At 45.6% G+C, this 27,210-nt stretch overlaps 2 protein-coding genes across 6 annotated transcripts in view; both read right to left on the bottom strand.

Annotated features, from left to right (window-relative positions):
* LOC310693371 (cell surface hyaluronidase CEMIP2-like) overlaps nt 1-27,210 on the bottom strand; it is a 99,697-nt gene that overhangs the window by 31,858 nt on the left and 40,629 nt on the right. For all 3 annotated transcript variants that reach the window (XR_014519134.1, XM_083475293.1, XM_083475294.1), the window contains 6 exons: nt 26,000-26,131; nt 24,776-24,811; nt 23,164-23,316; nt 18,477-18,654; nt 15,570-15,785; nt 8,007-8,215 (listed from right to left, as the gene is read on the bottom strand). Coding sequence is in view for 2 of the 3 variants with exons in the window: in XM_083475293.1 (XP_083331419.1) it covers nt 8,007-8,215; nt 15,570-15,785; nt 18,477-18,654; nt 23,164-23,316; nt 24,776-24,811; nt 26,000-26,131 (924 nt within the window). In the remaining variant the exon portion in view is untranslated. The remainder of the gene's footprint in view (nt 1-8,006; nt 8,216-15,569; nt 15,786-18,476; nt 18,655-23,163; nt 23,317-24,775; nt 24,812-25,999; nt 26,132-27,210) is intronic.
* Nucleotides 1-27,210, bottom strand: part of CEMIP (cell migration inducing hyaluronidase 1) — a 174,425-nt gene that overhangs the window by 127,679 nt on the left and 19,536 nt on the right. The window lies entirely within an intron of this gene.

Genomic DNA, 27,210 nt, shown 5'->3' with positions numbered 1-27,210 from the left:
ATGCTGCAGCCATGTGAATGCTGAGGTTTCTTTCTACAGTATAAACACCCCACATCCCTCCAGGAAACCAAGAGACATTATCAAGTTCAAGAGCACTTGCAAAAGCACTTCAAGAGGGTGTGGAGTGGGGCTGGGCCCAGGGGTCAGTCCTGAGTGCCAGACGTGGAAGCCTGCATTTGACCTCCAAGTCTAAGGTCTCTCTCTACTGAGCTAGATGGACCACTGGTCTGACTTGGTATATAAGGGAGTTTCCTATGTTCCAAAGCAATAGGGTGTCGCCACTGCTAAAGGTTGCATCCTTTGCCATTGCTTCCCCATCAGCTAGGAAAAGCAAGTCTGTTAATTCTGCCCACAATAGAAGGGACCAAGCAAAGGGCTTTCAGAAAGAACTTTGGTGTAGGTCATTTTAGGTGGAACCATCAGCTGAAACACTAATTGGAATCCTAATTGCAGAGCGCATCAAAGCACTCAGCTGCTGATAGTTCTTAAGCTTGCCAAGAGGTTTTTCTGCCCTCCCATCCTCGTCCTCCTCCTCATTTACCCCTCCCCTACCAACTGTAAACACAGAGATGATTGCTCACGAGCCGGGGTGGAGAGAAATAAAATAATTATAGGAGCCGGGCATGTTTGCTGCAGGCTTGTTCAAGCCTGGTCTATTATCATCTCTTTCCCCCTGGAACACATCACTGGCAAGGAATTTAATCACTGCATGATTAACAGCTTAGAGAGCAAGAAAGAATAACACTTTTAAAGGAGGGTGTGATCAACAGCGGCGAGTAGGACACATGTTCATGAAGACTGAGCAAGCAGTAGCGTTGGCAAAGGCAGACTGAGGCATTCAGCAGATGTGCATGAGTTCGGAGAACGTGCCCCAGACCACAGCTTCTTCTAGCAAATGCCAGGCCCGAGCTGTGGGCAGAGGTTGATTTAAGCACCTGCCTTCCCACCCAGCACTTCAAATGGCAGCTACCAAGCAGCTACCCACTCTGCTCCCAGTTGCTTACCTGGGCCCATATCATCTGCTCAGAGATTTCTTTTGGAGACCTGTAGTATGGCCTTGGTGCACCCTGAACATGCAAAATTCTCATCAGGGTTTCCCAAACTGGGGTCTCCGGCTGTTATTGGACTACAACTCCCATCATCCCTAGCTAGCAGGACCAGTGGACTGGAGTGATGGGAAATGTAGTCAAAAAACAGCTGGAGACACAAGATTGGGAAAGCCTACCCTAATTCAACGAAACAAGTTACACTCCCAAGCAAAACTAAACTTCTGTGTCTGTCTATAAAACTGAAATTCGCCTCCTCTGTTTGCTACAGTTGCCTTCAAAGCTCTTCTAACACTCCCAAGTGCTGTGCCAAAAATTCCCCCTGCATTTCCCATGCACTCGAAACCATTCTCCGGAAATTGACCCTAAAAAAGGGGAAACTATCAACAAGGAGAGAGAATTGGTGTCTGCAAGAGTGTCCTTTCGTTTTACAAATCAGCTCCATTCTGCAGTTCTCCCAGATTCCCATACTTCAGACCAAAAGCCAGGAGGAGACAACATGAGGTAATGCCTCCCATGGGATTTTTCCAGGTCAGGAAGTGTGGGCAGCTAGGAAGGTTGCGGAGTGCTGGAGAAATCTTTACCGGAAAGAAACACACATATATCTCTTATCTCTGAACCATAAAATAATCTCAAAACCACACACTGACCCACATTATAAAGAAACTCCCAAGCACCCTGAGAATGAGGCAGGAAAATTGAAGTTTCTTTCACAGAGGGGAAAAAGCACTTGCAAGAAACTGGAGAGCAGATTTCTGCACAGCACTAGAATAGTGGCACCTCTGGCTACATATGCCTCAGGTTACATACGCTTCAGGTTACAGACTCCGCCAACCCAGAAATTGTACCTTGGGTTAAGAACTTTGCTTCAGGATGAGAACAGAAATTGTGCACCGACGGTGTGGCAGCAGCAGGAGGCCCCATTAGCTAAAGTGGTGCTTCAGGTTAAGAACAGTTTCAGGTTAAGAACGGACCTCCGGAACAAATTAAGTACTTAACCCAAGGTACCACTATGCCAACACAATCAGCCCACTTAGGAAACTGAATGGGGGGTGTTGAGGCTGAGAGATTCATAAGCTGTCCTACCGCAACCATAGGAAGTTCATGGCCAAGGCAAGATTTGAACTGGTGGCTTGTGCCGGACCATGATTCATAGGTCTGCATTAGATCTTCAAGGATTTTCATCCTCTCTTCTTCCTCCTTTATTTCCCATAATGTCCAGCCTAAAAAAACCAGTCAGTTGAGGACTGAGCATGTTCATTGGGCATGGGATGGTGGCTGACTATTGGGGTGGGATGAATGGTCCATTGGCAGCACCCTTAACAAACCACAGTTCCCAGGACTCTTTGGGGGAAAGCCATGACAGTTTAAAGTGGCATAATACTGCTTTAAAATGTATAGTGCAGATGGGACCAGTGATGATGAAAAAGGGGCTGCCATTTTTAGCAGGACCCCAAGAAGAGGGACGCGGGTGGTGCTGTGGGTTAATCCACAGAGCCTAGGACTTGCTGATCAGAAGGTCGGTGGTTTGAATCCCCCTGATAGGGTGAGCTCCCGTTGCTCAGTCCCTGCTCCTGCCAACCTAGCAGTTCAAAAGCATGTCAAAGTGCAAGTAGATAAATAGGTACCGCTCCGGTGGGAAGGTAAACGGTGTTTCCGTGCGCTGCTCTGGTTCGCCAGAAGCGGCTTAGTCATGCTGGCCACATGACCCGGAAGCTGTACGCTGGCTCCCTCAGCCAATAAAGCGAGATGAGCGCCGCAACCCCAGAGTCGGTCACAACTGGACCTAATGGTCAGGGGTCCCTTTACCTTTACTTTAAGAGCGGTGGAGCATCAACTTAGTATGCAGGTTCAATCCTCAGCATCTGAGAAAGATTCCCTGCCTAACATCCTTGACAGATGCTGCCACTCAGTGCAGACAACACTTGTCTAGATGGACCAATGGTCAGACTCTGTATTAGACAGCTCCCTATGTTCCTGTATCTCCTTTTCCAGCCTCAGCCACTATTTCTAGGTTACACTCCTTGCCAAACTCGCCCTGAGGAGTCCCACCTTCTGAGGCCAAGCCAATAAATCTTAAGCAAAGAATTTTAATATGTGCATTCCTTCCAATCTTATGTTAAACATTCCAGCACTTCATATGGCCGGAGTTTTAGGCTGAACAGCCAATTACAGCCTCTTTTTTGGCCTTTTGTTCTGCTCAGTAAATTTTAATCTCAACCGACTTGCAGTGAAGCAGCTCAGATAAGCTTCTTACAAGGATCTCTGGTTAATGTTGCTATTGTTGGTTCAAGATAGAGTATGAGCCTGCAAACTTTACTGCACTTGACTTCACTGCCAATTACACTGCGGGAGGAGGGGGGGGGAAGAAAACTTATGAGGGTTTAAGATAAGAATCAATAGGGGCAGACACTCAGATCTGCCCACATTATCTGCAGCCTTCTCTCCGTCCCAAGTTAAGAGGCAGGAGCTGCTAACTTTTCCAGAGAGAAACCATGGCTTCTTTGAACCTTAGATATGAAATGTGCAAAGTCCATTTACAGACTTAGTCCATATATCAAGCTCCATTTCCATGGTGTCCCCACATCACATGGCTTGTGCTAGTTACAGCAGATATTCACTTATCAGGGGGAAAAAGCAGTGAACTCCAGCACACCCCTGGAGTGGAGGAAGAGGCAAGATCCTAGTCTGGTCTGGTTCAGATGTAATGCTAAACCAGAGATGGGGAACATCAGGCCCAGTGGGCCCCAGGCGTCTCTACTGGGCTCTCAAGACTTTCAGTAAGTGGCCTTGGGCTGCCCCATCCATCCCTCCTTCTAACCTACTTCACATGTGAGAGAGACTAAAATGGGGGAAAGAACTACATATGATGCCTTGGAGGATGGGTGGGGTGAAAACAAAATAAGTAACACATAGAACAGGCTTCCCCAGCCTCAGCCCTCCAGATGTTTTTGGCCTACAACTCCCATGATCCCTAGCTAGCAGGACCAGTGGACAGGGATGATGGGAATTGTAGTCTCAAAACATCTGGAGGGCCGAGGTTGAGGAAGCCTGGCATAGAATCATAGAGCTGGAAGGGAACCCAAGGGACATCTAGTCCAATGCAGGAATCTCAACTAAAGCACCCATGATATCGTCAGTAGTGTAGATGAGATCCATGCTAAATAAAGACCCAAAGCTTTATTGAACCAGCCGTGCCCCATTAAACATGCCTAGACTTCTTAGTAAATATTGCAGCGCTTTTGGAGCCCAATTAACAGCGCCACAAAACAGTCCACAAAAACGGCAGACACAATCCACCACTTCAGTTCTCTTGATGTTTTAAATGTGTGTGCCTTTCGGCCTGCAAATAAAGCACCGATGGGCCAATTTACTCAAAGTGGGAGATGTTATTCAATTTCACCGCTTTTCAAGCAAGTAAAGGCAAAAGACTGGTATGCAGGCACTAGCTTGTTACACCAAGTCTTTACACCTTGGGTTCATTCCATGCCCATATTTCCACCCACTGCCAGCTGTACCTATCCCTCCTCTTCCTCAATCTCTCCTTTTGACAGTCTCCTCTTAACAAGTTTAATGTCTATCGTGAACATAGGTGTGTTGGGGTGTTTTGTTTGGTTGTGGTTTTGCTTTTGCAAATGGGCATTCCACGTAAGCCAATTCCTTTGAGCAATTCTCCCTACCTGCAATTTTGGTCCTTACGCGATGTGTGCATGAAAGAGAAGGAAAAAGAGTACACTAAGTATGAAGTTGGCCTGCAAACAGAAAGAATCCATTGTGCAAAGATCATAGGCCTCTGGACTTGGAAGGACTTTACACGTGTAGTCAACGCAGGCAAAGAACAAGGACCTCAATCAGTTCTACAGGAGACTGACTTTTGTTCTGAGCAATTAAAATTCCAATCAGCCCTCTGTGTTCTTCTGCCAAATATCATCAGACTGTCCCCCTCTCTCCTCCCACCCTACCATGGAACAGTATCAAGAAGTTTTGAATTGCACAAAGGTTACTACTGCGTGTCATTATCTCAAACTTATCGCCACTCATGGTGCTTCCATGCATCTTATTCTGTTCTGAACAATCCCTGTGATAACTCTAGGTGGAGGTGAGGCAGGGAACCACGAATCCCCCATCCCAGAGTTTAAATATCAAACTTTTATAAGTTTTGGGGATTTTTAGTTTAGAGAAAAGGCAACTAAGAGGCGACAGAATGGAAGTGAATACATTTATGCATGGTGCAGAGAGAGTTTTCCTCCCTCTCTCATAGCACAAGGACTCGGGGACATCCAACATAGTTGAACATTGGGAGATTGAGGACAGACAAAAGAAAGGACTTATTCACACACTTAAACTGTGGAACTCACTGCCACAAGAAGCAGTGATGGTCACCAATTTGGGATTAGGCAAATTCAGGGAGGCTAAAGCAATCAGCGACTACTAACCCTGATGACTATTTTTGCTGTGCTGCTTTCCCCAGGAGAACTCCCTCTTTAGTGCTCTATATCAGAACAAACTGCAATTCTAGTTTTCCACAGAATTGTTTTCAGTGGTAAAGAACAGGTTTTTGCAGGGAACAAACGCCGGGACAAGAACACAAAGAAGAAGTAGTTCTCAGCTTTAATTAATAATAATTTAAAGAGCGGACCTGTACCTAGAAACGTGGCACAAAAGGAAGGCTGGATGATCCCATAGGTGAAAACAAACACACTGGATAAAAGCTTATCTGGTTAATAAAGCAAACACCCTCCAAAACAGAAAGGCTTATGAATTATAATTCCTACAATTCCTGACCATTGACTACACTGATTGGGACTGATGAGAGCCAGAATTCATTATCATCTGGGGGAGCCACAGTTTCCCCATCCTTGGTATATAGAGTTCTGATCATTAGTGTGTTGAGAGTTAGCACGATACCTTCAAAGCATATTCTTTCCCCTCAAAGAATTCTGGGCACTGTAGTTATAATCATTCACCGAGTTATAATCCCCAGAAACCCTTAGCAAACCACAGTGCCCAGAATTCTTTGAGGGGGGCAGGGTGTGCTTCGGATGTGCTTTGAAAATACAGTGAGTATGTAACCAAAGCTGTTCCTCTGAAAAATCCACCTCTTCCTACTCATTCCTGGGGGTTTTCCCAGCCAGAACTCAGTTCTGACACCTCTCAGGTGGGCGCCATTGCCATTATAAGAGAACATGGGAGGCCTTCGTGGTAAATTCTGGCACCTCTTTTCCTAGAAAAACAACAATGATTCTGCCATTCCATTACTTCTGGTGGATTCTTGGCATTCTAGCTTCAGCAGAGGAGTTAACAACGCAAGTCTTGAGTGTCAATATTACAGATTACGGTACCTCAGGAACAGTCTAAATCCCCAGCAATAAATTTTTTATTCCCCCTATGAGCTTCTCTTAGTCAATGTCAAATACATATTCCAGAAACATGACTTCTGCCTCTCTGAAACATCAGCATCCCCCGCTATCTCTGTCCACTGGGGTAAAAATAACTTAATTATGCTATCAAGCTGTGCTTAGCAAGACCAGGAGACTGACATTAAGAGTGTCAATCACGTTGTCTCCTCATTTTGCACCATACGCATTTTGCACATTCTTTCCTGCATCGAAAAAGCCACGGGTGTATCAGGGTTAATCATCAGCCGTATTGTTTGTACAGTTCCCCCCATCAACTTTTTTAAAAAAAGGGAGACCTACTAAAGAAGGTACGACCTGTCTAGTCCTGCTGACATCTGCAAACATTTACTTCCTGATTCTAAAAGTAACTGCAATGTGCCATTTTTTTAAAAAAAAAGAAGAGGTCAGTTGCTAACATGAGAGCCTTGCGTAGACACGTTCACTGATTCAACAAATGACTAGGACTACCATTCCATAACAACGCACACAAACTGGTATTCGGTGCAGAATACAACTGATTTCTAGTCTTTAGGGCTTATGCAAAACTTCAAAACCTTAAATTCTTTTTATATCCGCTGCTTTTAACTTTTTGATTCTGCAAAACCAGTTGGGATAGTTCAGTCAGAAGGGCATGAGACTCTTAATCTTGGCTTTGAACCCCACGTTGGGTAAAAGATTCCTGCATTGGAAGTCCCTGTAACCTCACTTCTCGCAGTTTGAAAACCAGCAGAAGACCCTCAAAGGAGGACCTCAGTGCATACAGAACGGACAAACAACTTTCCAAATATACAGCAGACACAGACATATGGACTGATAAGACACAACTGCACAGATTTGTTGGGTTGTTGTTTTTTTAGAATTCCAGAGCCATGTCAGGAAAGAGGCTGTTAGTGAGTGTGTGTACACACGCACACATATCCTTCCTAGCCTTTTTTGTAACAGAAAACAGCAGAGAAAAAGATGGAATCTGGGCCTCCTTTCTTGTTGCACTCAAACTTATTACTCTTCCAGACTGCTGTCTATCAGTTCTGAATTATTTCAGTAGGGAGGGTCCCGGTGTTTTGTTTTTCAGGTTTATATAACAGGGGGGAAATGAAATAGCAATTGCAGTGTTTAGACTACTGGGAAAACGCAAGGCTACATAGGCAATCTTCATAATCACTGCTGCCCTTTACAGAAAGAGGGAGAGGTGGGATATAAATCACAAGCGGAGCAGCTAGTGTAAACTAATGAGAATGAACAGCATGCCAGGGATCTGCTGGATTTAATCTTGAGCCCAGAATGCCAACAGTAACTTGAATCTCTTCCCAAAAAAAACCTTACTGAAAGGGGAAACAACACGGCACATCAGAGAGATGGCAGCGAAAGTTAAAAACAGAGGCATAGCTTCTTTGCTGGTCTTTTGTTAATGTCATTTTTAGAAGCCTTAAGTAGGCCAACTTTTCCAAAAGTTTGAAGAAGAAGAAGAAAAGTCAGCAGGAACCTGGAACAGCTTTTAAAAACAGAAACCCTAGCAAACACCACAGAGCTCATCGCGCCGCACATTTTCCATCAATGGTACCTATTGAAGTTGACCGGGTAAAGGATGACATCTTCTGGTGCTCTGCCATCCCATTGGATAATATAGCTTTGCTCCAGCATCACCACAGGCTGGTACTGTTGGTATGGCACCCCTCTGTTCACTCCGTGTAGCCTCAGAGGATGGAAATGGTATGCGGCTCTGGCAATTGATAAGGTCAGATTCTCAGGACGCCTGGCTTGAATATAGAGCTGAAAGAGAAAGCGGGAAGAGACCTATGTTACAGCCAATCAAGCTCAGCTTTCACACATGCATTCAATCAGCAGCATGTCCCTTTCAAGACTTTTGCCAGCAAAGGGCTCTGGGCATCCAGAGCTGTAGCCAATGGATCACTTCCAACATAAATAGTGCATCAGCGACACAAATAGCATTCTGAAGGGTTATTTCTTGGAAAAAATAATAATCACAGGCAATAGAGATTGTCCCAAAAATGGGAATCACTTAAGCTCAGTTGGTAGAGCATGAGACTCTTCACCTCAGGATAGTGGATTCAAGCCCTACATTGGGCAAAATATTCCCATACCGCAGGGGGTTGGACAATATGATCCTGGTAGTTACTTCCAACTCTGTGATTCCCCAATGGGAAAACAAGAGAATGGGCAATGAAATGCAACTTGGAAAACAAAAACAAAGCCATGTAAGGTGCCAAAGAAAAATGTGGCCCCTGCAAAATGAGCCAGGATACATAAGCAAAGTTTGGGAGCTGCAGGGAGTGGGAAGAAGGTAGATCATGGTCAACTGGTTGACCTTTGGTTCACCAAGGATTTCTGTTCCCAATTGTTCAAGAATAGCAACAAGGGGGACTTTTCAGCCACTGAGAAGTAGTCTTCTCATCCTTAGTGCTGATTGGAGCCAATCAAAGTGAAAGGAGGTGAGGATTGGCTCCTAGGGTCATTCTGGAGAAGGCATGTGGGAGAGCACTGAAGAGCTGTTCTGTATGCTAAGCGTTTAGGAACATTGAAAACACAAGGTGCTTCCGTTTCAAGAGAATGAGGTCAAGTTCTGTTACGTCAAATGGAATGCCAAGGAAAACACTGCTCAGGTCACTCCAAAAGAAGATAATAAAGCACTCCAAATCACTTGCCCATGTATGTGCACAGAGGGGGGAAAGCCCAGATTCAACTGGAGGAGGCACGCGAAGATCTGCTCTAAGCATTGCAATGCGTCCCTAATCATCATTATTCTAGAATTGTAAGATTGCTGTATAAACTTAGAAGGTTTATAATCTTAGAAGGGGGAGGTGTCTGTGAGAGGGCATGGCTGCAATAATCAAGAAGGGATCCTGAATTAGCTACTACACTACAGATGACGATGTAAAGGACTGAGTAAGTTCACACTGGGAGAGACCGTTCCTAAGATATTTATCCCCAATATATGCTAACAAATGGCATTTATGGTAGTTTTGCATCACATGCTATGCTTCACATGACAGAAAGAGACTAGCAATTGCTGTTTCTCTGACAAGGATGCAGTGAGTGTTACAAAAAGAGAGAGAGAGGAGAAAGAGAGAGAGAGGGAAGCTTTGCGGTTAGTTAGAAATATTTCTAGACTGACTGCACTTCTAACTGCAGCCAACGCATGCACAATTTCAAGGATTATAATCAAGACCATTTCTCACTTTCCTATATCTAAGCAGTCAACATCGAGTCCTGCATATCCATTCTTTTACTATGTAGTTTGGAATGACTGACAAGTCCTTTCTTGTAATGCAACTATGATTAAGAAATCGTAGCATGCAGGTGAATGCAAAGATAACCTGACTGCAGGCTGGTGACCAATGACACCCCCCCCCAAAAAAAAACCTGGTTTAAAAATGTAGGGTAGTATTCAGCTAAAGTTTACTTAGAGTAGGCCTACAGAATTTTATTGACCTGCACATTTTCTGGCCTTTTGCCAACGCTTTTAATATAGGACTACTAGATGACAACAGGGAGATTTCTTATTGATGGAGGATGGGGGGGGGAGAGATTATCTCACCTTTTTGGCCCAAAGATTCTGAATGAAACTCACACTGTAAGCTAACACAACCAACAAGATATCGCTAATGATTGGTAACGGTGAAATAAAATGGGAAAAGAAACAAAACACCACAAAATAGGGCAGGAATATAAAATACAGTCATACCTTGTGTTGCGTTTGCTTCAGGTTGAGCGTTGTCAGGTTGCGTCCCGCAGCGACCCGAAAGTACTGGAAAGGGTTACTTCCAGGTTTCGCCACTCGTGCATGCGAAGGCGCTCAAAATGATGTCACACACATGCACAGAAGTGGCAAATCACGACCCGTGCACGCGCAGACGCGGGTTGCGTTCTGCTCAGGTTGCGAACGGGGCTCCGGAACGGATCCCGTTTGCAACCAGAGGTACCACTGTAATGCTGGTGATAAGGAGAGGCTTTAAAAGAGGATTAGACAAATTCATGGAGAGGCTAGCTTTGATAGTTATGCTCTGCCTCCACAGTCGGAGCAGCAATGCTTCTGAATACCAATTGCTGGAAGCCACAGGAGGGGAGAATGCTCTTGTGCTGGAATCCTGCTTGTGGGTTTCCCATAGGCATCTGGCTGGCCACTGTGCAAACAGGACACTGGACTGGATGTGACCTGAGCCAGAAGGCTCTTCTTATGTGTAGTGGTTGGGAGTTACTCGTGCGTAAACTTTCCCACTTTGAAGCTTGGTTGCATAGTTTAAACCATCTTGACTGCACAGCCCATCTCAGCGTGGCTGCCTCAGTCGCTAGCAGAATCTGTCTGTGGGCATTTCTTAAACCTTTGCCAGCATTAAAGCTGTTTGACACCCAATCGTCTCCGCCTCTCATTGCGCGGGAGTCTTCTGCGCAGGGAGGGCGTGGGTAGTGGAGGACCAGTGCTCTCCTCACTGACTTCCAAGGAAGAATCCCGGAGCCCTTCCACCTCCTCTGCCATTTGCTCTCCTGGATCCTTGGTGTTACGCTGATTTCCTTCCCCCTCTATCAAGCTACGTCTCCCCCTTGTGCTGGTACCTTCCCCTGCAGAATCGGAGAGCCTCTCCTTCTCCCGTTGCTCTGATGTCAGTTCCCTGACATTATGTTTTTCATATGTTATTCATAGTGTACAGCAGTGGTTTTCAACCCCTGTGCCATGGCACCCTGGGGTGCCTTGAATCATGCTCAGAGGTGCTGCAGGCAACAATGGTCTCTGTCCCTCTTTCCTTTCCTCCCTCCTCTTCTGCCCTCTCGCGTCTCTGCCTCCCAAAGGCTTGCACAGCTGTTTATTGCAGCAGCCCTGGCTACAAGCTCCGCAGGTGAACGGTGCCTCTGGGAAGCACTTCTCTGTGGGGAGTGGGGAGTGGGTGACCAGCTCAGAGACCAGGGGTGGCAGCAGCAGCTACCCAAAGGAAGAAGAAGAAGAAGAGGAGGAGGAGTTTGGACTTGATATCCCGCCTTTCACTCCCCTCAAGGAGTCTCAAAGCGGCTAACAATCTCCTTTCCCTTCCTTCCCCCACAACAAACACTCTGTGAGGTGAGTGGGGCTGAGAGACTTCAGAGAAATGTGACTGGCCCAAGGTCACCCAGCAGCTGCATGTGGAGGAGCGGGGAAGTGAACCCGGTTCACCAGATTACGAGTCTACCGCTCTTAACCACTACACCACCCTGGATCTCTAGGACCCCAAGGAGAGGAGGCTGAGGGAACCCGCCACAAGGGGGGGTGTTCAAAAAAGGGTGAGAGGCTGCCAGCTCTGCAGGCAAGGGAGACATAACTGGGCTCCTGAGCCCCACAGGGGTGCCGCAGAAAGAATGTGGTTGGTTAAGGGAGCTGCGGACTCAAGAAGTTTGAAAACCTCCCTCCCCCTCCCTCCCCAATACATGTGCACACAGAACATACATGTACGTTTGGACTAAACTCAAGAATCAGCATAAAAATGATCAAAACACACATTTACTAAAAGGGGATTTCACCTGTCTGTACCGCCAAATGAATACAGGGTCTTGTCTCCTGAATCCAAAAACAGGAGGGGAAAGAAAAGCAGATTTGGTCATGGAGTTTCCAAAGATCAAAGGGAAGCAAAGGGTTTCACAGTCCTCCATGATTGGAACTAGTCCTTTTTATGCCTTTCAGAGCAAAAATTCAGAGCGTGCACACAACACCAGTCTGTCTAAACAAGACGGATGCTGCCTTTAGCTTCTGAAAGTTGATGGCATTTTGAAAGCTAAAATTTGTGCTCCGTTTCAAAGCAAATACCTCTCCCTGCGCTCGTGCCAAATTCTTATGCCTTCCCTTCAGTCCAGGCAAGTCCTGAACTAAATTCCCCACAGCTTAGACGCTGATTGGATGGGAAACTCTAGTAAAGAAGGGACAGGTCCCAGAGAAAATGACTGTTTGTTCTTGCCTTACACAGCCAAGGAAAGTTCTTAGGACGGAAAAAGGGTCTCACTGCATGGAGTGCCATAATGCGCTTATAAAAATAGACCAAAAAAAGAAGAGAGAGAAAGAAAAAGGGGGGAAAGAGCTTATCTTGTTTACAGTTCAGAATTTTTATGCAGCACCAAGTAGCTAGAAGCAGAGCCATTGCCCATGTGAAGGGTGGAGCTGTGGCTCTCTGGTATGGAACATGTTTTGCACACAGAAGGAACTGGGCTCAAGCCTAGCCATACTCAAGTAAGGATGGGCGGATATGTCAATTTCAGTTTCTCATTTTTTACAATCCTCAGTTTTCCACATTTCCACATTGGTTTGCAATTTTCAGTTCATGAAAATTCATCAGCATTTTTGTGCGAATGGCTTCCAAAACTGATGTTTTTTATGCAGTTAGACCTGGTGTACATATTTATGAAAAGCTATTTCTCCAAATATAATGCATTTTTGAGCGTTATTCTTCCTAATATATGCATTCTTTTGCACACTTTATCCTTGTGTATAGAGTTGGTTTGTGTGTGTGTGTGTGTTTGTATGCATTACAGTGGTGCCCCGCAAGACGAATGCCTCGCAAGACGAAAAACTCGCTAGACGAAAGGGTATTTGGCTCGCAAGACGAAAAACTCGCTAGACGAAAGGGTATTTGTCTCGAAAACTGCATTGCAATGTCTAGAAAGGTGCACATTTCAAATGATGGGTTTGTTCTGATTTACGTATTGTTTTGAAAAGTGCAACTTCTTTTTAAATGTCACCTGAATCAAATTTCCCCAACATTCCTATCCTCAGGTTGGGTTGGGAATTACCAAAATGCAGCGTCCAACTTGGCCTTTTCGTGCCTGAGATGTATATTTTCAGAGCTTACTCTGCTTTTTTCTAATTGCATTTTAATTTTTTAAACTGTTATTAATATTGCATTTTAAATAGTTGGAACCCACCCTGGGATCTTAGTAGAGTGAAGGAGGCAATACATTAAAATATCATCATCATCATCATCCCTGTCCACGAGATTGCTACTCATCAGTGTAAATATGGGGACAAGCTTGCACATGACGCGTTTCCAATATAGACATCAAACCCTGTGTGCCCCTTATGTACAGTGCCACATATACTGAATGTTGATGTCTGTTTCACCACGTTGGACACCACAGGAACTAATTCCTAGGGGCCAAGGTCCCTTCGGCCCCCAAATAACCTATTTGAGGGGGCCGGGCCACCGCAAAGTTGTTGGGCATTGCCATTCAAGTGGTATTTGTGCACCATGTCTTGAGTTCAATGATGCGGGGTGGGGCTTACCTGCCCCCCCCCATATTTTACACAGCAAGCAATCCCGATGGATTCTTTTGCCAGGTACACAGGGCAAAACAGACACAGAGGATGGGATACAAGAAGCATCCAAAATCAGGGCTTATCCACACTTTACATTTAGTGCAGCACCATACTACTTTAAACAGTCATGGATTCTGCCGCATAATCTTGGAAACTGTAGTTTGTTAAGGCTGCTTGGAGAAGACCCCTATTCCCCTCACAGAGCTACAATTCCCTGAGTGGTTTAACCTTCAACCCCTCTTCCTAGGAAATGGTTTCAAATGGTAGTGCAGATGTAGCTTAAGAAGCAGAGTGGCAGCTCTTACATTGCTCCTGACAGATTCATGAAAGCTGGGGTGGGGGGGCAGAAAATGGGTCTGGCTCCTTTGCAGTAGATCATTAAAGGCTTCTGGCTCACAACTGTCTACCAACAGCAATTAAATGCTTCCCTCCCCCACCCCTGAATTAGGCTGCTCAAAAGGCTTGCTACTCAAGCAGAATTGGATACATGGGTCACAGACTTCTTCGTCTCCTTCTCGTGCACAACTGTGGTTCAAATTATTTCTTAAAAGAATAAATAATAAGAGTGGAGAAGCCCAAATTTCAATGAAACTGCAGAACATAGAGAGGGGAGGGTTAACTCTTCCCTCCCCAGCTGTGGTTCTAGAAAAAAAACAAAACCTGGCGGTGCAACTAGTGTTAGAAAGCTCCCATTAGCACCCATGAGAATTTTCTTCTTCTTCTTCTTCTTCTTCTTCTTCTTCTTCTTCTTCTTCTTCTTCTTCTTCTTTCATATATATTCATTTAATCTGGGGTGGGGACACCTGTGGTCCTTCAGATGTTATTGGGTTCCATCACTCCTCATCAGCGTGGCTAATCTGGAGGGACACAAGCTCCTCATCCCTAATGTTAAGCTTCCTCAACCTCGGCCCTCCAGATGTTTTTGTCCTACAACTCCCATGATCCCTAGCTAGCAGGACCAGTGGGCAGGGATGATGGGAATTGTAGTCTCAAAACATCTGGCGGGCCGAGTTTGAGGAAGCCTGCCGAATGTATTGTAACCTGCAGCTTAATCATGCATCGACTATGTTCCCAATCAAAATGGTTCAGCCAAAAATGAAACTACATAGACGAAGATGTAGGGTGGCCTCAGGCTAATGAGGATGGCCAGAACATACATACATATATATATATATCTCAGCTAAATTGACTTTTGGGGACAATAAACTATTCCTATTGACAGATTATCCCAGCACTGCATGCCAAGGGGAAAACTGCCCTGTAAATTATTCAGGGAAGGATATTAAGCAGATGCTAGCTGGATCTGCAGCCCAATGTCATGTTTTAAATTCCCTCGTGCAGCCAGGAATTCTCCTTGCTAATGAGAAAGTCCTGGAGAATGTTAATCATATATCTGAGGCTCTGAGAGACAACACACAACAACAACTCTCCCCCGCCCGGTTTTTGGCAGCTTTCGACACCCCTGCTTTCCAAATGCTCGTCTAATGCTAACCAGCAGAGCCATGCAAAAATGTGCAAGAAGTGAAGAATTGAGAAAAGGAAAAGTTGGACAGGGCTGTAGGCAGATATATTGATTTTCTCTCTGTTCTTCATTCTCTCTTCATCCATCTATCCATCCATCCATTTTCTCTCACACATCTCCATAGAGGCCCCTCTCTTACCAGCTAGCTTTTCTCTCTGGGACTCCCCAGCCTCTGTTCATGCCAGCCTCTCTCCCCTTCCTTCCTTCCTTCCTTCCTTCCTTAATTCATTCATCCCTTCAGCAACACCAAAGCTTCATTCTATCATCCCACTGAGAACATCTCTGCATAAGCATCAATGGTCCAGCCTTACCTGTGCATATTTCCCAGCGCAAATCATTCCGTTCCACCTTGGGACGATAAGGCAGCCCGGGTGACGAATCAGATAGTTGTCTGACCTGCCCACAAAGGTGCCTGGATAGCCTGTCACCGAACCATCCAAATCATGGAAAATCGAGACCTTATCACCATCATTATTATTGTCTCCAAACCACTGGCCTGGCCTGCCCAAGAACACTCTGAGCCCAACCTTTGAAGAAAGACAGATAAGAACAGAAAGTCATTATTACTGCAGGAACTCTATTGCATTTCAGGCTACTAAAATAGCTATTCAGTGCTTATGTCCCAAGATTTCCATGGTGGAAATGACAGGACCCCGCCATGTGGGCTCTGTGGTTTATCAACTGCACAGCAGGCAGAAAATTCAACAAGTGCGGCCTTCCCATCACTGTATCTCTGCACTGGAAAGAATACATCTGATGAATTTCCACCTGCTATGCAGTGGTACCTCGAGTTACAAACGCCTCAGGTTACAAATTCCGCTAACCTGGAAGAGTTACCTCAAGTTGAGAAATCTGCCCCAGGATGAGAACAGAAATTGTGTGCCGGTGGCGCAGCAGGAGCAAGAGGCCCCATTAGTGAAAGCACGCCTCTAGTTAAGAACAGTTTCATGTTAAGAACAGACCTCTGGAACGAATTAAGTTCGTAACCAGAGGTACCACTGTATAGCTCTTAAAGCAGGTTTGGGGGACAAGGAAGCCCGGATGTTGATGGATTTCAGTATTGGTCACCCCCAGCCAGCATGGCCAATTCTTAGGGATGGTGGGAGTTGTGATCAAGCAACATTCAAGGGGCCACTCATTCCCCAATGCTATTTTAGAAAACAAAAAGTTATGTAACGGACAAAACATGGCAGTCTTGCACTGTTTGCTTGACAGTTTCCCACTTCAGGGTACTTAGTGCATCTACCAAGGAGCTCCAAAAGACACAATAAGATTCGATCCTCACAACCACCATGCAAGCCGATTTAAGCTGAGAAAGCACCAACTTGGCCAAAGGCTACCCAGTGAGCTTTGTAGCAAAGGAGAAACTTGAACCCGGGTATCTGCAGCCCAACCCCCTTTGGATGAGAAGTTTATGCCCATCTAGATGCTGTTAGACTCTAACTCCCAACAGCGCTAGCCAGTATGGCCAATAATCACAGGATAATGGGAGTTGTAGACCAACAACATCCCGAAAACCACAAGTTCTCCATCCCTAGTCTTGCCTGGCAGTGACTCTTCCCAGTTCCAGACAGGGTTCCTCATACATCTTTGTTGGAAATGATGTGGCTGCTGAAACCCTCTGTTGTATCTACAGAACCCTGCATCTACATTGCTTCTTCATCCGCAACCTTGCACTCTGTGCTTCTATGCCCCCACCAAGCAACATAAAATGAAGCTAAGCACGGGAACGCAATACATGATTCCACCCCGACACATTCAGTTTCTCCAGATGTCTAGAGGAGAGCATGAGGAAGAGTGAGCCATCCTTGTGGTGAAGGGAAGTTCTGGCCCAAGTCAACTCAAGCAAAGTTTGTGATCTTCAAGAAGCGGCCTGCAAGAGTAGATCCTCTTGTGCTTGCTCTGCACAGCTATCAAGCTCCACGTGGTTGCGGGAGGGCGCAACCGAATGAATTCCTCACCCTCCGTCTGACCTTCAACGGGCAACGTTTAAACAAGTTGCAAAGTGTGTGATTCACTGAAAGGCAGGAGGCCAAAAGAACTTCCCTTCACCACAAGGAAGCAAGGAGCAGACACACCTAAACTTTGCACACAAAAATTAGGAACCCTAATAATCAGTGCTGACCATGCACTAGGAACATTAGTCAGGCACCTAAATGCTATGCAGGAATCTGCCTTACAACAAGTCCAACCAGTGGTGCCTCTAGCTCAGTGTTGTCCTCACCAATGTTCCTCAACTGTGGATGTTGCGTCACAACTTATATATCATGCCTGACCACTGGGCTAAGTTGGCTGGGAATGATGGGAGTTGTAGTCCAACATAATCCAGGGAACCTCTTCCTGACAATGTACTCTGGACAACCCAGGTGCCAGAAAGACCACCTCTCCCTTATACACCTGCCTGGAATTCAAAATCTATGGATGGCCTCATGATGCCACAGTCCTCTGAAAATATGGTACATGGCAACTCACAAGAGAGCATTCTTAATGGTAGCACCCCAATTCTGGAATGCCCTTCCCTCTCAGGTGCGGTTCTGAGTTTTGACGCAACACTAATGGAGTTTTGGCGCAAACTAAAAATGTGTGTTTGGCCAGAGCAATGCCCCCTCACCTGGCTGATGTATTAATGTAGTTAATAAAGTGCTTGATCTGACGGTAATTTGTACTTAAACCAAATATTGATTTATTGTACTTTAATGTTCCTCACATTGTGTTAACCACGATGCACGAGCTATAAATAATTTTAATTATTCTGGAATATGTATTTGATTCTCAGTTGCAGCATTTGATGTTTTGTGATGTGCGTTCGCCTCCTTATTGGGCGGACGGCTTTGCAGGCGGGCCCCGGGCCTCCCTTGTAAACTGGCTTATCACAAGCCGGATCGACTTCCTGCTGCCCAATGGGCCAATGGCTGCAGGAATTAGGGGGCATTCCCCTGGGTGCAGGACCAAATGACCAATTGCGGCCCTTGGCACCACGCCCAGGGGAAGTTTAAATGACCGGACTGTGGGGTCTTTCAGCCTCTCTCTTGCTAGGCCGGTTTGACTGTTAAAACTAGGTGGCAAACGGCTCAGAGATTCCTTTGGAAGTGAGAAACAGGCACAGAAATTGTTTAAATAAATAAAATGCACACAGGAGAATCAAGCAGAGGCACATTCCCTACTGCCAAACCCACACAAAAAGAAGATGGGCCCAGTTAACATCTCCCCTGACTTACACTTCTCTCCATCCTGACCAGTGAGGCGTTGTTCTGAGGACTTATCTGCCAGGCGTTCTTCATGAAAAAGCCGATGGCGCTCGAGTGTCTATCCGCAGTAGGGGTAAACTTTCTAAAAGTGCACTTCGTCAGCCGGACAGGACCGTCGTATATCTGGAAGCCACGGATCGGAAACGTCCTATGAAAGTTACAGAAACGAAAGCAAGAAGGGGTGGGGGACATTGGTTTTTAGCTCTTCCTGAAATGTGTTACTTCCATTTTATCGTTTATCAGATTTTATTTACCCTCCCGGGGGGCTCACTAAATAAGACTCTCTCGTTTCCTCTTCCAAGAATTGTGCAAGGCAGATTAATTTAGCAGATAAGGGGGGTTCAAATGATAGCCTTTACAGTGGTACCTCGGATTACAGACTCTTCGGGTTACGCGTTTTCAGGTTACGGATGCGCTGAAACCCAGAAGTACCAGGTTTCGGTGCCTGTGCATGCGCAGAAACGCTAAATTGCTCTTTGTGCATGCATAGAAGCACCAAATTGCATCACACACGTGCACAGACACGGCACTGCAGGTTGTGAATGCTGCGGGTTGTGAACGTGCCTCCCGCACGGATCACGTTTGCAACCCAAGGTTCCATTGTATATGTAGGAACAGACAAATCTGTCAGTTCTGGTTTCTCTTGGTTTCCCAATTTTCAGTTCCTCACACCAGTTTGCATTTTTTAAAAAAAGTCCTCATGAAAATTCATCAGCATTTTCATGCAATTTTTTGGCAATATGGGTGGCGGCCATTTTGCATATGACCACCAATGCATGGGTTCTTTTGAACCCAGAAGAGGGCAGAACAAAGGCTTAATGGAGCAGGCAGGGGCATAAAGGGTTGTAACAGGGCAAGATGGGCTTATGCATGCTCTGCCAACCCGCATGGTGCCCAGGAACAGAACTTCTGCATAAAATGGTCACCACTTGTATATGAACGTTCGTATGCAATCTTGCCTACTATATACATTTTTGCAAATTTTCTGAAGAATAATACATATTTGTACGGAACTTTTATTAATCAATGGCATCTTAATGCACACTTTAATGCATGGATTTGTGGACGCATTACCTAGTTGGAGAACTGCACTGCAAAATTCAGAGAACAAATTTCGATGGATGGCTGTGTTTCAGTTCTTGCATTCCCCCCCCCCAAAAAAGTGTGAATTAGGGTGGGTTTGCCTATGAATGCAAATAAAATCAAATTTCTGCCCCTTCCTTAGTCAGGTGTCCGCTGGCCACACCTCCTCCAGCAGCTCACCCATTCACAGTGTAAGTGAGAAAGGGCCTCTATGAACATACAGCGACAGCATCTGTAGGGTTTCCCCACCTGATTGGGCAACCCTGGCCAATCAGGATTCTCCAGTCAGGTGGAGTCCACCTGTACGAACTGCCCCTTCCTCACTAACTCCAAATTTGTAGCTGCCAGGGGGGCATGACTAGAGAATGGCCAGCACACTTGCTCTCAAATTCACTTCACATGGTCATTCGACACATGGAGCATGTTTGACTACTTGTACTGAATTTTTCCCTACATTTATTTTGTCTATTAAATTTCTATAATGCCTTTCATACGAGGATTACAGGGCAGTTTATGATATAAAACCACAAAAGAATGCAACATACATTGCTCTTACTGCTCCTGTCCACTTTTATAACAACTCTGTGAGGTAGGTTAGGCTGAGAGACAGTGACTAGGCCCCAAGGTCACACTATAGGAGCCTATAGGTTCAGCATTCTGAAATGTTCCTTTTAAGCCCACACAACCTCATTTGCACGTCAGCCAAACCGTGACTTAGACTGCACTGAGCTAAGCTATGGCTTGTCTTAACATGCCATTCAAACCCAGGCTCGTGGTTTAGATTTCTCCAAACCAAAAGTTGGAACCAAGATTTGTCTTATGGTTTACAACTTCTGCTTTGTTTGGAAAGAGGGACCATGTGCCTGGGTCCCAAGGACATACCAAGTCAAACCATGGTTTAGCTCAGCACAGAACCAAGATGTCTGAGGAGGAGCAGAGCCAGTGTGGTGTAGTGGTTAAGAGCGGTAGTCACGTAATCTGGGAAACCGGGTTCGTGTCTCCACTCCTCCACATGCAGCTGCTCGGTGACCTTGGGCTAGTCACACTTCTGTGAAGTCTCTCAGCCCCACTCACCCCACAGAGTGTTTGTTGTGGGGGAGGAAGGGAAAGGAGAATGTTAGCCGCTTTGAGACTCCTGAAGGGGAGTGAAAGGCGGGATATCAAATCCAAACTCTTCTTCTTCTTCTTCCTTCCCTAGGAGCCTACAAGTTTCCTCATTTGCACCAACCTGAGGTCTGTCTTAGTGTTATGGGCAAACCGGTCCAGTATAATACGCTTCAGCAATGCTCTCAAAGCTCTGTTTTCTACATTTCCTTCTTGTTTCTACTCAGCGATTGTGCATCTGTTCACAGCTTTGTTTATTAGCTTGTTATTCTTGCTTTCAGTTCGGCTTGACTTTTACAACTCTTCCCTCCCTTGTTCTGCTCCGCTAGCACATACACACGTACACATCTTGGAGATCCTCTCTCCTTCTCTTTTGGCAAGTTCCCGCCTTCCTCGTTCTGCTTCCTGAATACATGCCAACTTAATTCCCCCATCTACAGTTAGCGTATTGTACAAGTTTTATCTATGACTATTTATCTTTCTTTTCTATATGACAAAAGACTATTGCAATTTATTGAGGCATGGTTCTCTACAGCTTTTCACACCCTATTAACCAGACACCCCCACCACTCAAATGCGCCCCATCTGTACTGGGAACTGTGGTTTGTGAGTTGCTCAGAGTCCACTGTTCTGCTCCCAGAGTAGTTCCATCAATCCCTCTTCACAGGGAACTCTGGGAATTGTAGTTTAGGGAGGGGGAGAGGGGTCTCCTAACAACTCTCAATACCCTTAACAAACTACATCTCCCAGAATTCTTCAGGGGAAGCCATGACTACTTGAAGTGGCGTCACAGCCCTTTAAATCTATAGCTCTTGTTGCAGAGTCCCACTTGTTGAACTCTAAGCTCCAATGTCCACATGCGGCACAATTGGAGGGCTAAACTGTTTAGAGGACAATCCATCTATAATCTTTCCCCAAGTTTGACTAATTCAAATATTCCCTGGAAAGAGCAGCCTAGCCTAGTCTTCTCACAAGGCCATACCCCCTCAGATCTGAAAGAGAAAGTCAAATATCTTAAAGCACCCCATGTTAAAACTAATTGTCTCAGAGAAGATGACCAGTGAGACAGGGTCTCTTTCCTCCCCAGAGGTGTTCTGTTCTGGTATGGGGCACAATTTTTACATGACAATGTTTTTAAACAAACATCTCTTCACACAAGAAACTGAGGTGATAGAATCTTGAGAGAAAACAGTAGCAGGTAAGTCAGTGGATGTTCCAATTACCTTTCCAGAGTATGCCAGACAACATACTCTGGACAACCCAGGTGCCAGAAAGACCACCTCTCCCTTATACACCTGCCTGGAATTTAAAGATCTATGGATGCCCTCATGATGCCACAGTCCTCTGAAAATATGGTATATGGCAACTCACAAGAGAGCATTCTCAATAGTAGCACCCCAATTCTGGAATGCCCTTCCCTCTCAGGTACGGTTCTGAGTTTTGACGCAACACTAATGGAGTTTTGGTGCAAACTAAAAATGTGTGTTTGGCCAGAGCCATGCCCCCTCACCTGGCTGATGTACTAATGTAGTTAATAAACCAAATATTGATTCAATATTAATCCAGAATGCGGCAGCTAGACTGGTATCTGGGGGCGGCCGCTGAGACCACATAACACAGGTCTTGAAAGGCCTACATTGGCTCCCAGTACGTTTCCGAGCACAATTCAAAGTGTTGGTGCTGACCTTTAAAGCCCTAAACGGCCTCAGCCCAGTATACCTGAAGAAGCGTCTCCACCCCCATCGTTCTGCCTGGATGCTGAGGTCCAGTGCCGAGGGGCTTCTGACAGTTCCCACATTGCAAGAAGCAAAGCTACAGGGAACCAGACAGAGGGCCTTCTCGGTAGTGGCACCCACCCTGTGGACGCCCTCCCACCAGATGTCAAAGAGATAAACAACTACCTGACATTCAGAAGACATCTTAAGGCAGCCCTGTTCAGGGAAGTTTTTAATGTATGACATCTTAGTGTAATTTTGGTCTTTGTGGAAGCCGCCCAGAGTGGCTGGGGAAACCCAGCCAGATGAGCAGGGTACAAATAAATTATTATTATTAATTATTATTATTATTATTAGTGGTAGTAGTAGTAGTAGTAGTAGTACTTTAATGTTACTCACATTGTGTTAACCACTCCCTGGAAGGCCCTTTCCATCTGGACCAGGGGGTGGGGCTCAGGGTCACCCTATGGTGTTTTAAATTTTGGTTTATGGTTTGTTTGTTTTGCAAAGCAGATGCTCTACCCCTAAGCTACAGCATCCCTTGATTCCCACTACCCCACTGCCAGATGTTTCTCCAAGCTCCACCAATAGGAATGGTGCAGGTGTTGCCAGGGCCACTACCCACCAACAGTCTCTTCATCATTATAATTTTAGAAAGCATCCACGATGCATTAGTCCCTTTTCTGGAAAAACTTGTGTACCAAAGCGCATGCCAATTCACCTCCAAAGGAAGACATGATCCGTGAATAACCTACTTGTTTCGGGGCAGTGTCCTATATTCTCCGCCAGCTCCTTTCCCCCAGTAGCTGTTTTGTCCTCCCTGAGAGCCAACATTGTTGCTCTCGCCAACAAAGATGGAATGAGTCACTTCTAGGCTGCAGCCTTCGTCGATGGGGAAAGTTCCATCGCTATAATTAGATGAACACGGACAAAGAAACACACAAAAATCAGATGGCAAGTATTAGCACAGACCCAAAATATTCTGCCAGCACAGGTGTAGCTGTCTTGAAAATAGGTAACAGGAAAGGGACAACCTGAATTGGGGTTTCCCAAACTTGGATGTCCAGCTTTCCCCCCCCAAAAAAACTACAATTCCCATCATCCCTGACCACTGGTCTTACCAGCTAGGGATGATGGGAGTTGTAGTCCAAAAACAAGTCCAAGTTTGGGAAACACTGACGGAAATGATCCAAGACCCTGAAAACCTTCTCTCTTGAAGAAAAGCTAAATTATTTAGGGGAAGGGGTGTAGTTCGGTAGCAGAGCAACTGTTTCGTATCCTGAAGGATCCTGGTTCAATCTCTCGGCATCTCCAGGTAGGGCTGGGAAAATCTCCTGCCTGACACACCAGAGAGCCACTGTCAGTCAGTGTAGGCAGTACTGAGCTGGGTAGAACAATGGTCTCAATTAGTATGAAGCAGCTTACAGTGGTACCTCGGGTTACATACGCTTCAGGTTACAGACTCCGCTAACCCAGAAATAGTACCTCAGGTTAAGAACTTTGCTTCAGGATGAGAACAGAAATCGCGTGGCGGCAGCAGGAGGCCCTATTAGCTAAAGTGGTGCTTCAGGTTGAGAACAGTTTCAGGTTAAGAACGGACCTCTGGAACGGATTAAGTACTTAACCCGAGGTACCACTGTATATGCTTTGTCATTTGCTGGGATACAGAAAACTTCCTTAAACCAGCTCAGAGTTATCTTGCATCTAGCCCAGTATCATCAACCACAATACAGGAGAATCTGTGGCCTGTCCAGATATTGCTCCATGCCTCTCCCATCACTGCTGACCACTGGCTGCGCCACCTGCATCTGACAGGAGTTGGAATCTCAAAACATCTGCAGAGCCACAAGTTTCCCATCCATGACTTACTCCAACCAGTAGCAACACTCCAGTGTCTCAAGGCAGCCAGAGAGAGGAGGTCATTAGCATCAGCTTAGATGAGAGAGACTTACAAAGGTGGCAGCTGATAAAAATAAGTTTTTCTCCCTCCTTAAAATGGTGGGGCATCCAATTAAACTAAAAGGAAATAAATTCTGGGCTGACCAAGAGATTTGTTTGCTCAGTGTGTAATATATGAAGGGGTTTGTTTGTTTTGAAAAGTCTACACAGTTCACTTAGGGTAGATCCATCAATGGCTATTAGCTATGGCAAGATACAGGCAGAACTTCTGGTCCTCCAGATGTTGGCGGACTCCCATCAATCCACACCAGCACGGCCAGTTGACAGGACTGATGGGAGCTGTGGTCCACAACATCTGAAGAGCCACAGATCTCCCCCCCCCCCTTGCATTAAGCGACCATCTACCACCTATTACTAGACAGCACTGGTTCCTTACAAATATGCCTCTATTAAGAAAGGACAACTTACCTGGCTAAAGTGAGTCCGATCCCATTGTCTGCAAAGCTAGGAAGTGGAGAAAACATACGAAAACGTAAGTTCGAGGGAATGCAAAATGCTGCTTTCTCTCCCCCCCCCCAAAAAAACCCTTACAGAGTCATTTATTTATTTATTTACAGGTTCATAGAACACCCTTTAGGGCACAATCGTCTCCACAGCAGTGCACAAGCTATTGAAAACGCAAACCGACATCCTTCATTTTATATATTTTATAAATTTCATATACCACTAGATTGTCACAAAACCCATAATTGGTTTACAATAAATATTTAAATTATCAATAAAACCAGTTAAAAACAAGCACAGTGGTACCTTGGTTGTCGAACGGCTTAGTTGTCAAACAAATCACCTCTCGAATGCCGCAAACCCAGAAGTGAGTGTTCCGGTTTGTGAATGTTTTTTGGAAGCTGAACATCCAACGTGGCTTCCATTTGAGTGCAGGAAGCTCCTGCAGCTAATTGGAAGCCACAGCTTGGTTTTCGAATGGTTTCAGGAGTCGAACGGACTCCCGGAACAGATTAAGTTTGACAACCAAGGTACTGCTGCAAAAATATTTTTAAAATAATTAAATTTAACAGCCAAAAAAAGACTAAATTGCATCATAAAATCCAAGTGTCTGGATAAAGGTAAAGGTAAAGGGACCCCTGACCATTAGGTCCAGTCGTGACCGACTCTGGGGTTGCGGCGCTCATCTCGCTTTATTGGCCGAGGGAGCCGACGTACAGCTTCTGGGTCATGTGGCCAGCATGACTAAGCCGCTTCTGGCGAACCAGAGCAGTGCACAGAAATGCCGTTTACCTTCCCGCTGGAGAGGTACCTATTTATCTACTTGCACTTTGATGTGGTTTCGAACTGCTAGGTTGGCAGGAGCAGGGACCGAGCAACAGGAGCTCACCCCGTTGCAGGGATTCGAACTGCTGACCTTCTGATCCTCAAGTCCTAGGCTCTGTGGTTTAACCCACAGCGCCACCCGCATCCCTTAGTGTCTGGATAGGCTTGCTTAAACAGGTGCCGAAAAGAGTGCAGCAAAATTGATCTAATTTCAGAGTGTAGGTAAAAGATCAATTAGTCACAACTGCGGAATGAGGATTGTGGGGACCAGGTAACAGTGCCAGTTCCACAGGTCGAAGTGGCCGAGTAACTTAGTTTTACCGCGGCTGAAAGGAACAAGCCTGGTGTTCTGAAGACACCTACCCACAGTTGCGGAAGACAATGTCTCCTCCCCGAGCCCAGGCGCCATGGTCGTTATTTTTGAAAGCAACCAGGCCATCGATGAGAGCAGGAACCCTTGGCTTCGCAGGGTCGGCGTCCTGATGCGGACGGAATCTGGGGCAAAGAATCGAGTCAGATCACCAAGAGCCCAGAAGAATGGGAACTCAGAGACATGAGGGGGAAGCATCAATCAAAAGCCACCATCCATGCTCCCAAAATACTTGAACTGAAACAAAGCTCCAGTCTTCCAGCAATTTTGGCCACATAAAAACGTACGTTGGAACGCGTTCAACAATGCAAACTAAGCTTATGTTACTGCATATGGTACTTGCATGGCTAAAAATAGCAAGTGTTGGAATAGTACAGTAGAAAGAAACCTCTGGGCTATACGCCCCGAGGGATTGAGATAGTTCATCGTTTTGGAAGCGGTCCCAGAAACCCCTTCACGTAACTTAGCTTCCCAACTCTTCTCTCTTCCCTGATCCCAGACCAAACGCCAAGTATCTGAGATTCTCCAAACGCTCCAAAGCCTGGGCTACTTCAGACGTGCATATTGTTGTTTTGACAATTTACACACCCTTTAATTATATTCAGCCCTGAGCAAAAAAAACTCAGTGCAGAGAAAATAAAAGTCAGTTAAAATTATAAAATCAAAAATTCAGTAAAAAATGCCTGTCGGAATTTTTTGTTTTCTAAAAAAAGTTTTCAGTAGACAATGAGAGATGAGTGTCTATATGTTTAATGAAGGGAGTTTCATTAAACGGAGCCCAAATACAGATTGGCTGGTTACTTGTGATTCCCCCATGGCTTGTGACTCTCCACCCTCAAGGCCTCCGTGATCAGCCAAATATATAAAGAATTTCGCAGTCCCCGGGGCATGCTGGGCCCAAGTTGTTAAGGGCCTTGCAAATGAATACAAGAACCTTGCACCCGACATGCTAGCATGCAAGGAGGCAGTACATGTTTTCGAGCATCAAAGTTATGTGCTAGCAACAGCCTGTCCCCATCTACAGCCTAGCCACAGCATTTTGCGCAGCGCCACTGAGTTTCTCCTCACCTGCCTCTGTGAGCTGACACCACTGCAAAGCACTGTGTGTATACGGTTGCGTAAATTCTATCTGCAGAATTGGCTTAGGCTACATTCACAACGTACATTTAAAGCACTACAATACCACTTTAAACAGTCATGGCTT

This window comes from Podarcis liolepis, assembly GCF_965112155.1.
Source record: "Podarcis liolepis genome assembly, chromosome: 14".
Classification (NCBI taxonomy): Eukaryota; Metazoa; Chordata; class Lepidosauria; order Squamata; family Lacertidae; genus Podarcis; species Podarcis liolepis.
The sequence above is the reverse complement of the archived record's forward strand: the minus strand, read 5'-3'. Positions and strand labels throughout refer to the sequence as shown.